Source organism: Canis lupus, chromosome 8, assembly GCF_003254725.2.
Source record: "Canis lupus dingo isolate Sandy chromosome 8, ASM325472v2, whole genome shotgun sequence".
Classification (NCBI taxonomy): Eukaryota; Metazoa; Chordata; class Mammalia; order Carnivora; family Canidae; genus Canis; species Canis lupus.
The window spans coordinates 471363-483972 of NC_064250.1; the positions used below are offsets into that span (position 1 = coordinate 471363).

Below are 12610 nucleotides of genomic sequence, written 5' to 3' on the forward strand. Positions count from 1 at the left end.
GTTCAGATATGGGACAAGCTGAGAAATGATACTGCACAGATAATCACTGCTTTCCTACAGGAGCAGTAAATGCCCAAAGCCTGCAGTCAGTGTGTGAGGCCATCTTCCCCATAACTTGACACCTGGATCCAGGAACCAATGAGTGAGATGAGAGTGTCTTCACTCACTGTTATACATCATAGTCTAGTTGAAAAGTTTTGCTTGGAGAATGTCACTTAAAGTTTGGGCTTGGTGAGTATGATGGTTAATCTGATGTATCCCCTCGGCTAGACTATTAAACCCAGTTTTTGTTCAAACACCAGCCTAGACGTTGCTATAGAGATATTTTTTTAAAAATATGATTAACAGGGATCCTTGGGTGGCGCAGCGGTTTGGCGCCTGCCTTTGGCCCAGGGCGCGATTCTGGAGACCCGGGATCGAATCCCACGTCGGGCTCCCGGTGCATGGAGCCTGCTTCTCCCTCTGCCTTTGTCTCTGCTCGCCCCTCTCTCTCTCTCTCTGTGACTATCATAAATTAAAAAAAATATGATTAACATTAAATCAATAGACAAAGTATATTATCTTCTAAGGTATAGGTGGATGTCATCCATGCAATGAAGGCCTTAAGAGAAAAGAATGAGTTTCCCTGAGGATGAGGAAATTCTGACGTCAGACTGCCTCTGGATTCAAGATGTAACATTAACTCCTGCCAGAATTTCCAGCTTGCTGGCCTGTCCTGCAGAATTTGGATTTGCCAAACTCCAAATCACATGAGCCAATTCCTTAAGATTAATCTCTCTTCTCTATCCTTCCTTTCTTCCCTCCCTTCCCCTCCCTCTCTCTGTGCCTATGTTTATTTCTTATCTACCTATCTATCTATCCATCTATCTATCTTTTTAACAGATTTTATTTATTTATTCATGAGAGACAGACAGAGGCCAAGACACAGGCAGAGGGAGAAGCAGACTCCATGCAAGGAGCCGACATGGGACTCAATCCGGGTCTTCAGGATCATGCCCTGGGCTGAAGCTGGCGCTAAACCGCTGAGCCACCCAGGCTGTCTGTCTTTGTCTATCATCTATCTATCTATCTATCTATCTATCTATCTATCTATCTATCATCATCATCTATCTATCTATATCTATCTATCTATCATCTATCTATCTATCTATCATCTATCTGTCATCTATCATCTATCATCTATCAAACTTGCATTGCTGTTTTAGAATGTTGCAAGGAGAAATAATTGGGGAAGAAACTTCTGGTGCCCAATAGTCCTGCACAAGGAAAAATACAACATTCCAACAAAGCTAAGATATCAAATACTAAAATCCCACAGGAATTAAAAAGGATGAAGTTATGGTTCACCTCACCAGGTAAAGAATCCCTTTCTAGTTAAGATGCTGAAAAGAAGTTAGGGGAACATGGTTTGGATGGTGAAAGAAAAAGCTGTGACTAAAAGCTCTTATCTTATACTTCTCATGAGTAATGGGGATTGTTAGCAGCTATGTTTTAAGTTAAATTATTGCCCTCCCTTCTATCCTACTAAGTTATGTGAAAAACAATGGTGGTGGCTAATATTTTAGGTCTCCAAGAATTTATTCCTGAATTGATCACTTCTTGTGATATAGTAGCTGTTTATATGTCCCTGAAGTTGGAGATGTGAACTTTCACCTAAATTAGAGACCAGTAGAGAGAGGAAGAGCAATGAAGATGGACTCTGCCCCAGGAGCTTCACCCTCTACTTTGTCCAACTTGCTCTGTGTTCCACCTGCAGAGATAACACCAGTGGGACTGTAGCCTTTAGCTTGTGGTTATATTCAGCTAGTGGGGGGCCATAATAGGAGGTAGAAAAGAGGGAGTAGAGTTAGGTCAACACAGTGACCCCTGCTCTTTCTTATTGGGAGTGCCACATCTGTATGTTTCTCTTCCCTAAAAATAATAGCTCCTCCTGAACATCTGACACCAAACAGCCCTTCTGTCTTCGGGTTCCTGTAACTGCTGCTGTCCTCTTGCCTTTGTCCACAAGTAATCATGGTCTCCACCGGGACTAGCCCCAGTTAAGATACTACCCCTGGAAATTTCTCTGCAGTCTGCCCACACTACAGATGATTTTCTCTTTATTAAATATCATTCAAATGACCCAATTTTATATCTGTTTCTCAAGGGGACCCTGATTAACACAATTTTCCAGTAATTGCCTGACCAGTTTGATTATAAACCCAGGTCCTCTGGCTCAAATCCAGACTCATTTCCATTCTTCCTCATAGCTGAGGTGGGATGGCAGGTTATCTGGAAGACAGCTTTGGTTTCCATTACCTTAATAAATAAAGAGGAGTGGCACTCTTTTTTCACGTCAGAGGCAGACATGTTACCTGAGTACCACTCTTGATCCTGGCACCTGAAGTGCTTTATAGAGAAGCATAGAGTGGTACAATATGAAATAGAGAATCAATGAAAACAAATAGATATGATGTAATTTTGGTATGCATGTGGATTTCACTTTTTAAGGCATATTTGTGAAGTAAATGGAATTATATCCACAATCTATTTCCCTCCCCAACTGCCAGTATGTGGCCAATGTTTGTGAAAAAAAATGCAATTCTTGTGATATTTTTCACAATAATAAATATCCCATGGAGTATTTTAAGAAAATAATTCAATAAAAAAGAAACCTTCATATATCCCATAACATAGCAAAACATAAAGATAGCCTAAATGTCTACAAATAGAAATACGTGGAAACTAAGGAATACCTACTGATTAGACTGTCATGCATTATTTCCAAAAACATCATGAGACTGTGCTAGTGTGAACATTTTTATGTCATTTAATGAATAAAGGACTCAAGAAGAAGCAGGGCACTCTGAAACTGCCTGGATTAAAATATGAGCTTCCTGAATCTACGTTCTGTTAATTTGGGCCTCAGTTTCCTCATTTATAAAACGGGGACAGGGGCACCTGGGTAGCTCAGCTGTTGAGTATCTGCTTTTGGCTCAGATCATGATCCCGGGAATCGAGTTCCACATCGGGTTCCCCGCAGGGAGCCTGCCTCTCCTTCTGCCTGGTCTCTGTCTCTCTCTGTGTCTCTCATGAATAAATAAAATCTTAAAAAAATAAAAATAAAACAAGGACAATGATGATGCCTAATTAATCACTTTAGTGTGAAAATTAGATGAGCGAAGCCAGATAAGTTGTTTAGAAATGTACCTGGCAGTACTAAGCAGCTATGACTTCAGGTATGTCAGCTGTCATCAACTACGTATGTCAGCTGTGATGGCTGTCATTACCATTGGTAAAGGAAATAGAAAGTTATACCTGTACTGTACTAATCCTTGCTTGTGAATGAGCAAACAAGGGAACTGGGTAGAAGAAAATATGGAAAACCATCAATATGTGGATAGAATGCAGGTAACTTTTTGGTTTTACAAATTTTTTATAATCTTATTTTATGTTTACAATAAATATATACATGTGTGAATCATTGGTTCTCATTTTCTACAGACCTGTAGACTCTTCACTTCCATTAGCAATGAAGCTGTTTTAAGGAGGCAATCGTTGATAAAGCTGGGCCGTTATCAACACCAATGCTCTATCTGTGTATATTAAGACCCAGATTTCCCAATATATGCTGGTATTAACCATATGAGAATCTATATGTCACATTTAGAAATGTGTTTAATTCAGAGAAGTGGAGGGACATTTTCTGGAGGTGTGAATCTCAAGGGGAAAGGCCACCTAAAGAATAACTGTGAAAATATTGTTGCAAGTACATGATTTTGTGGATTCCTCCCCTTAATCCAAGGCTAAAACACAAATGAATGCCATCTTTTCTGTCTGATCAGAATATTCTCATTTCTAAAATGGCAACATCATCAACTTTACAACACTATTTTGAGATTTAAATCAATAAAGTCAATGACTGCTCTGTGAACTTGATTTATCTGTCTTAGGGTAGTGTGGTGTGCTCATTTTTATAACAACCAGAAATGGGTCTCATTTTAAGAATGAAGGAATGGGGGTTCCTGGGTGGCTCAGTTAGTTAATTGTCTGAGTCTTGATTTCAGCTCAGGTCATGATCTTAGGGTCCTGGAATTGAGCCTGGCGTCTGGCTCCATGATCATTGAGGAGTCTGCTTGAGATTTTCCCTCTCTCTCTCCCTCTGCTCTTCCCCCTACTCACAAGGTACTCCCTCTCTCTCTGAAATAAATAAGTGTTAAAAAAAGAATGAGTGCATGCTTGGACATGTGAGTAAAGTAAGCAAATGTACTAATGAATGAATGAAAACATCTTTACATATATTGAAACAGGAAGGTATATAGTTGAACAGTAAAATCAGTAATTCAGTAGTTAGAGATAAATCAGTGCAGTATATTATTGATGAAACTGCTGATGTACTGGCAATCAATTGCAGTTCTACTCCTGAGATGTTTGCATTTTCCAACTCCTACTACTGAAGGGATATGGACTGTTTTACTCCCAACAATTCTGACACTAAATGTGTGAGACTTTTCCACACCAATAGTCAATTCTCCAACTCTCTGGACACCTATATTAAATGAAATTCTGACACTAATACCCAGAGTTAGCACAGACTCCTGAGGTTTGAGTGCTCAGTCCCAACAAGACTGCCTCAGTTCAGAAGGCAGTTGTCAGTGCCAGGTTGCCACCACATATATGACCAAATGGCTATAAAGAAAGGGTTCCCATGATCCTTACCTCAACTTTAATAATTTGCTAAAATGTTTCACAAATCACAGGGAAGCACTTACTGATTTATTATAAAATATAAAATAAGAACAACCAATGAAAGATGTACATGAGGTGAGGTCTGGAAAGTTCCCTAGTGGATATCTATTACTGTGGAGTTTGGGGTGTTGCACTTAAATCTCCAAACACCATCATTTAGGAGTTTTAAGGAAGTTCCATTTAGTAGCCATGATTGATTAAATTATTGGTCATTGGTGATTGAACTCAGCCTTCAGCCCTTCTTCCTTTCCTGAAGGTAAGGGAAGGTCTAAAGGTTCCAACCTTCTAATCACATGGTTGGTTTCTCTGGTCACCAGCCTCTATCCTGAAGCTATCTGCAGGCCCTGCTTTGAGTTACCTCATTGGAATAAATAAGGTATGATGGAAATGGCCTCATTATGAATAACTAAAGATATACCTCTCACCCAAATCACTCAAGAAATCCCAAGAGCCCTGGAAACTGTGTCATTAGGCACAAAGACCACGAAGGATTATATCACAAAAGATTGCAGGCAAAATGGTGAACATGTGTATGGATAGATAGATCTAGAATTAGATCTCAGCATAAGCCCTTAATAGTTTTGTGATTGCTTAACCTTTATCAAATTAATAATATTTGCCTTGTGGAATTGTTACAAATATTAGGAAAAAAATGAAAAAAAACTTCACACAGATTAGTCATATCCAAAGTCAATTAGTATAAACAATTAACAAAATAACAATGAACATATATAATTATACAGGCAATTAACAATAGGAGAATTAGCATATATATTACATGTATATAACAATATAAATGGCTAACAAAACAATAGGTTTAGTAACAAATAGTAAAATACTTTCTCTTTGCCTTGGCTTGGAAATGATGTATGAGCACACTCATATCAGATTGTCATCTACCTTGAACTCCAGCAACATTGGAACAGAAACTACATCCCAAGTATCCTGCCACTCCAATCAATTTTGATATATTTCAATCTTCTCTTTCTCCTCACTAGTTACTAAAGTGTCTAAATATGCCCCCATGGCCCTGCAAAGCCACAGCACTTCTCTAACACAATGTGCCTGAGAGCCGTCTTCACATCCTTGTTCCTGAGCGTGTAAATCAAGGGATTCAGCATCGGGGTGATCACAGTGTAGAAGAGGGCTATGAACTTGCCCTGTTCATGGGAGTTACTCTTGGCTGGCTGGAGATACATAAAGATGATGCTCCCATAGAATAGAGCCACAACTGCCACATGGGAGGAGCAAGTGTTGAAGGCCTTTCTCCGTCCTTCTGCTGACCTGATCTTCATCACAGCCCAGGCAATGTGGCCATATGAGACCAGGATGAGACCCAGGGGCAAGACAACAAAGATAAAGCTGGCCACATACATCTCCACCTCATTGAGGCTGGTGTCCACGCAAGTCAATTGCATAATGAGGGGCATCTCACAGAAGAAGTGATCAATGCGATTGTTCCCACAGAGCGGCAGGAGCATAGTGAGTGTGGAGCCCACCATGCTGGTGGTCAGACCCCCAAGCCATGAGGCGAGGGCCAAGCTGAGGCAAAGCTGTGGATGCATGATGATGGTGTAATTAAGTGGCCTACAGATGGCAGCATAGCGGTCGTAGGACATGACTGCCAAGAAGACACATTCAGTCGCTCCCAGCCAGTGGGAGATATAGAATTGGACCACACACCCTCCGTAGCTTATGGTTTTCTGTGGTCCCCAGAGGTTGACCAGAAGTTGTGGGACAATGCTTGTGGTAAAGCTAATGTCAAGGAAGGAGAGGTTAGCAAGAAAGAAGTACATAGGCGTGTGGAGGTGCACATCCATGCAGGAAACCAGAATGATGATGCCATTGCCCAAGATAGACACCACGTAAAACCCTAAGACAATGATGAAGAGGATGGATTCTAGGGAGGGTCGTGCAGAGAAGCCCAGGAGTACAAAGACTTCTGGAGAACTTACATTGGCTATTCCCATCATCATGTGAAGCCAGGAGTGGGGCAAAAAGGCCACCTGTGGTGAATGGGGGTAGGGGCACAGAATATGAAGCCCCAAGTGATTATATCAGTTAGCAAACTTCAAACATAATTTTATACTTATTTTGTTGAAAGCATCTACTCAAATGCTCCATGGATGATGTTGCATCATCTTCTTGAAGGCCATTTTGGAGAGACATGAAAATATGCATACCTAGCAGAAAATGGACATTCATGTAAAGTTCTTGGCACTGATTATTTTATTGAAACATTGCTTCTAGTAGCAACATCTGGAGTCAACCTGAATGTTTAGTGATGAGGTTTTTCTTGGGTAAAAGATGGCATTTCATGTGATGAAACACTACAGAGGCACTAAAATCATGCTGGTGGTAGTCATTCTCCAGTTAATGGGCACATGGAGTCCATCATATCATTTCTCTTACTCTTAAATCCCACAATCAGCAAATTTTTGCTTTATCATTAAATTCAGATTCCATCACTTCTTCAGCCTCCCTGCTACCACCCTGGGCTATGCTGTGATAAATCTAATATCCTAACTTGTCTTTTTGCTTTCTGCCTTAGTTCCCTTCAGAGTATTCTCAACATAGCAGCCGGAAAATTACATTAGGATACAATATGATCATATTGCTCCACTGCTTAGCACTCCTGTTTTCCTAGAGCAAGGCTTGCAGTGCCTTTCCCCCAAGACATCCATCCACAGCTCAACTTCATACCTCCTTCAGGTTGTTTTTCAAAAGGAATCTTTCATTGAAGCAAAAGCATTATTTTTCAAAGTGTTTATTTAAGTTCTAGTTAGTTAACCTACAGTGTAATATTAATTTCAGGTGAACAATATAATGATTCAGTACTTCCATACAATGAAGCAAAGGTGCTACTTAGTATTGAAACTCCTCCCAGCTCCCTTTCTTCCTTTTCTGCTTTATTTTTATTCATAGTACTTATCACTATAGGACAAACACGCTAGTCTGAGTTACTATGTTTGTACCTCTGCTAGAGTTTAAACTCCACGGACTTCTGGAAACTTTCAGAAAGTTTACTCTGTTTGCTTCTGTCTCTGCAATGCCTAGCCCAGTACTGATACACAACTATCCCTCAATCAATAGTCACTGAATGAGCAAACTGTGAAACAGGTCACTAGAATGTGTACATGGTTATAGTGACAGAAGAACCAGAGTAATATGAAGGCATCATTAAGGAATGCTCAGTGTAATCTCACAGTAGTGTTGTCAGGAAGGAACTCTTGGAACTGCCAGAGTCACGTACTGCTGACATTATTCCTTCTTCTTATGCAGGATGAAGAAAGCAAACCTTCAGACCACGCAAGAAGCTAGAAATCCCCATAGAGAAACATGGACATCTTCAGTGTGCTTCAGATGTCCTTGAAAAGTTCTGAAGTCTTTCTTACAAAAACATTAATATATTTCTTCCTTGTCTTTTAAAAGGAAGAGTAAGTGCATTATAATTAGAAATCATGCAAGTATGAAGAACAGAGCAGCTATAAACTCAACGATCCCTTTCAAAATCCCAGGGAATGAAACTTGCTCATCTCTAAAACTGGAAGTTGACCAAGTTAAATAGAATTTGAACACACATGTTTATTCACAGATTTTCAAAGTACCTGTAGAGTTTCCATCATGCACATGTAAAAATGGGGCTCAGAGAGCTTCAGGCATTTGCCAAAATTTATGCACAGAAACCAGTGTGGACCTCACAGAGCCATAGAACTGAGACAGTTGTCTGGTTTGCAAATCAGAGAGCAGAGCAGCAGTGATGCTCTGAAAAAGCATCTGGGAAATAGATTGTGACCTCCTGCAAACTGGGGAAGCATAGAGAGCCACAAGGACATGGGTGGCTTCCTAATGTGGGTGTGAGAGAGAAGTCACCAAGGGTATCTTGGTCAGATATGTGCATCTGAGCCACGACACGATGAGGTGATCACCCCACACAGAGAATCATCTTAGATGAGTGAATGAGAACATGGAAAAGTAAAGGACAAAACTCAAAACTCTATGTCCCCTGAGGATGTGTCCCCTCCATGGAGATTTGGAAAATTTGTAGATTCACTTATGAAGAAAATGTATGAATATCAAGAGATGGCCACCATAAGGTCAGTCATGGAGATAACAGTTCAGTAGAGTTTCTGAGGAAGTAAGGACCTTTGTGGTGATATGATCTATTTCTAGAAATGTTCATGGTTTACCCAAAGTACCAGAGCTGATCAGTGCTGGGGTGAGCTTGAGCTACACCCAAGACATTCAGATTCTTAGTATGAAAATAACGCTACCAGCAAAGGAGGTTTGCTCATTTGCAGAGAATCACCAACGCAGTCACAATAATCATTCTTGAAAATGTGACCTCGCCCCAAGTCCTGTGGTACTATGACAAAGAAAGATAACATAGTGACAGTTGTGAAAATGTTTTGAGTTCACATTTTAAGTCAATTATGCAGTCACAAACTCTTCTTCTGGCTGTAGGTAACCTGACAAAATACCAGACATCCAGAAGAACAAATCAGATTATTGAAATGGATCACTGTTCATCAACTTTAACTGGAATTACCAGAAACTTTGATCCCAATTCATCTTAAATATCATAAAAAACCACAAACAGACAAATGAACAAGCAAACAAATCCAAGAATGTCACTTACAGATGGTGGGCTAGCTGCAGCACCTCCCTCTATGGAGAGTGGAAATGTTGAATAATGGGGAATATTTTCCTTCAAAGATTGGTAAAACCCATGAATTCAATGGATGTGGCATTAAAAAGTAGGGAAGTAGCAATGGATTTGGAGAAGCCCTAAAAATATTGGAAATCTCCGTCTTTGGTGGCAGAAGTCTTAGATTCTGTTCAAATGCATGTCTAAAGAACACATTTTTAAGTTTTAAAATCAGAATAGGCTTACATTAGAAAGAAACACTTTTTTCCTATGAAAACTGTTAACAAAAAGAGTGAGGATGACTCTCAGTGTTTCCAGGAAGAGAAATATATGCCAACTCTCAAAGGATCTAGTGTGTTGTAAAAAATGTCTAATCACAAGACACTTGTTTTATCTTCTGGAGCATTCAGGAGGGAAGCAGAGGGTGATGTATATGTCAGGGGATTGAAATTGCAAGGAAAGAAGCTTTGGGGATTTGTTTTTCCCTTTTGAATAATTACAATTTCATTGTAACCAAACTAATTGATTTCTTTTATGAATAAAACACTATTGTAAGTGTTTTTACTGCCAAACACTGTTTACAAAACATAGAATCAAACCTCTCTACAGAAAGATTTATCACACAGTGGAGGACAGAGCCTGAAGTATTTGCTCATTACAATTTTGGCACATGTTGCTATAGATTTTCTTTAAAATTCAATCATATAATTATTGGTGTCCACCACAGCAATGAACTGATACATTTTCTTTAAAAATGAGCCTATTTTTCTTGTGGTAAAATACACATAACATTAATTTAGCATCATAATAATTTTTTAAGTATACAAATCAGTGAAATTAAGGGTGTTCACAGGGCAGTGCAGCCCTCACCAACATCTAGTTGCAGAACTTTCTTGTTGCTCCAGATGTAGCCGTGACAGAGTCACTCTTCATTTGCTTTCTTTCTCCAGGCTTTGGCAACCACTGATCTGCTTTGTCCCTAAGGATTTACCTATTGTGGATATTACACATAAATGAAATAATATGTTTTGTGGCCTTTTATGTTTGGATTCTTTCACTTAGCATATGTCTTGCTCATCCACATTATGGCATATGTTTTGCTCACTCTTGTAACTGAATATTATTCCATTGTGTGCCTTCGCCATATTATATTTACCTATTTATTTGCTGATGTATATTGGGTGTATTTGTTGGATATTTTGGCTATTTCTACCTTCAGCTATTGTGAATTGAGTTTTTCTGAACATTTCTCTACAAATTGTGTCTGAATGCCTGTTTTCAATTATTTCAGGTATACACTTAGGATTGGACTCACTGGGACATATGAGAACTCTGTGATTAATTTATGGGGGAACTGTCAAACTTTTCACAGTGACACATCATTGATATTCCTATAAGCACTGCATTGTATGTTCTGATTTTTCCACATCTTCACCACTACTTTTTATTTTCCACTTAAGGTTTTTTTTTTTTTTGTAATAATCCTGGTGGGTGTGAAGTCACATTTCCTTCTAGTTTCGATTTGTACTTCCCTAAAGATTGATATTGTGCATCTGTTCATGTACTTTTGGTCACTTTATCTTTTTTGAAGCAGTATTTAATCAGGTTCTTTGCCCACTTTTAATTGCATTGTTTGTCTTTTTGTTGTTAAGAAATTAGTTAAGAAATTAGTTCTTTTTATATTCTGATTATTAGATACTTTATAGATAGATCATTTGCAAACAGTTTCTTTTATCTGTGTGCTGTTTTCTTGGTCACTTTTTCCATAGTGTCCTTTGACAAAGAATTTTTTTCACAAAATCCAATCTGTCTATTTTCATTTTGCTTCATAATTTGGGGTGTCATATTTAGGAAACTTTTTAATGCCACATCCATTGAATTTATGAGTTTTACCAAATCCAGACTCATGAAGTATTTCTTCTCCATAGTCTTCCAAGAGTTTTTAAATTTTAGCCCTTACAATTAGGTCCCTCGGCGAATTTATTTATTTATTTATTTAGTTAGTTAGTTTTAATATGATGTAAGATAGGGGCTCAGCTTCATTCTTTAACAGGTATATATGTATTTGGCCCAGCACTAGTTACTGAAGAAACTATTCTTTCCCCCATTGAATGGTCTTGACACCCTTGTCTAAAATTAAAAAAAAAATAAATTAAAAAAAATTTTTACCAAGACGTTTCTACTATTACATAACTTAAATAAAAAGGATCTAATTCAAAAAAAGCACCTAATTCAGTAATTCTACTCTCTCAATAACAAATATTTGCTAATTATAAAATAATGCTGTGCCAAATGTTTTATTTCAAGAAAACAGCAACTTTCAAAAAATATCATTGAACAAAAAAAGAAAATCGATTGCCATAGGTGTATGAGTTTATTCTGTACTTCTATTTCTTTTTTTAATTTATTTTTTATTGGTGTTCAATTTACTAACATACAGAATAACCCCCAGTGCCCGTCACCCATTCACTCCCACCCCCTGCCCTTCTCCCCTTCCACCACCCCTAGTTCGTTTCCCAGAGTTAGCAGTCTTTACGTTCTGTCTCCCTTTCTGATATTTCCCACACATTTCTTCTCCCTTCCCTTATATTCCCTTTCACTATTATTTATATTCCCCAAATGAATGAGACCATATAATGTTTGTCCTTCTCTGATTGACTTACTTCACTCAGCATAATACCCTCCAGTTCCATCCATGTTGAAGCAAATGGTGGGTATTTGTCATTTCTAATAGCTGAGTAAAAATCCATTGTATACGTAAACCACATCTTCTTTATCCGTCATCTTTCGATGGACACCGAGGCTCCTTCCACAGCTTGGCTATTGTGGACATTGCTGCTATAAACATCGGGGTGCAGGTGTTCCTGCGTTTCACTGCATCTGTATATTTAGGGTAAATCCCCAACAGTGCAATTGCTGGGTCGTAGGGAAGGTATATATTTAACTGTTTGAGGAACCTCCACACAGTTTTCAGAGTGTCTGCAACAGTTCACATTCCCACCAACAGTGTAAGAGGGTTCCCTTTTCTCTGCATCCTCTCCAACATTTGTGGTTTCCTGCCTTGTTAATTTTCCATTTCTCACTGGTGTGAGGTGGTATCTCATTGTGGTTTTGATTTGTATTTCCCTGATGGCAAGTGATGTGGAGCATTTTCTCATGTGCGTGTTGGCCATGTCTATGTCTTCCTCTGTGAGATTTCTGCTCATGTCTTTTGCCCATTTCATGATTAGATTG

General features: G+C 38.8%; 2 protein-coding genes across 2 annotated transcripts in view; one reads left to right on the plus strand and one right to left on the minus strand.

Moving 5' to 3' along the window:
- The window catches only part of GCSAML (germinal center associated signaling and motility like), a 120460-nt gene that overhangs the window by 34878 nt on the left and 72972 nt on the right, over positions 1 to 12610 (plus strand). The window lies entirely within an intron of this gene.
- LOC112672723 (olfactory receptor 2C3) lies at positions 5684 to 6701 on the minus strand. Its single transcript, XM_025467845.3, has one exon. It carries the CDS (start codon positions 6699 to 6701, stop codon positions 5739 to 5741), a length of 963 nt encoding a protein of 320 aa, XP_025323630.1. The 3' UTR covers positions 5684 to 5738.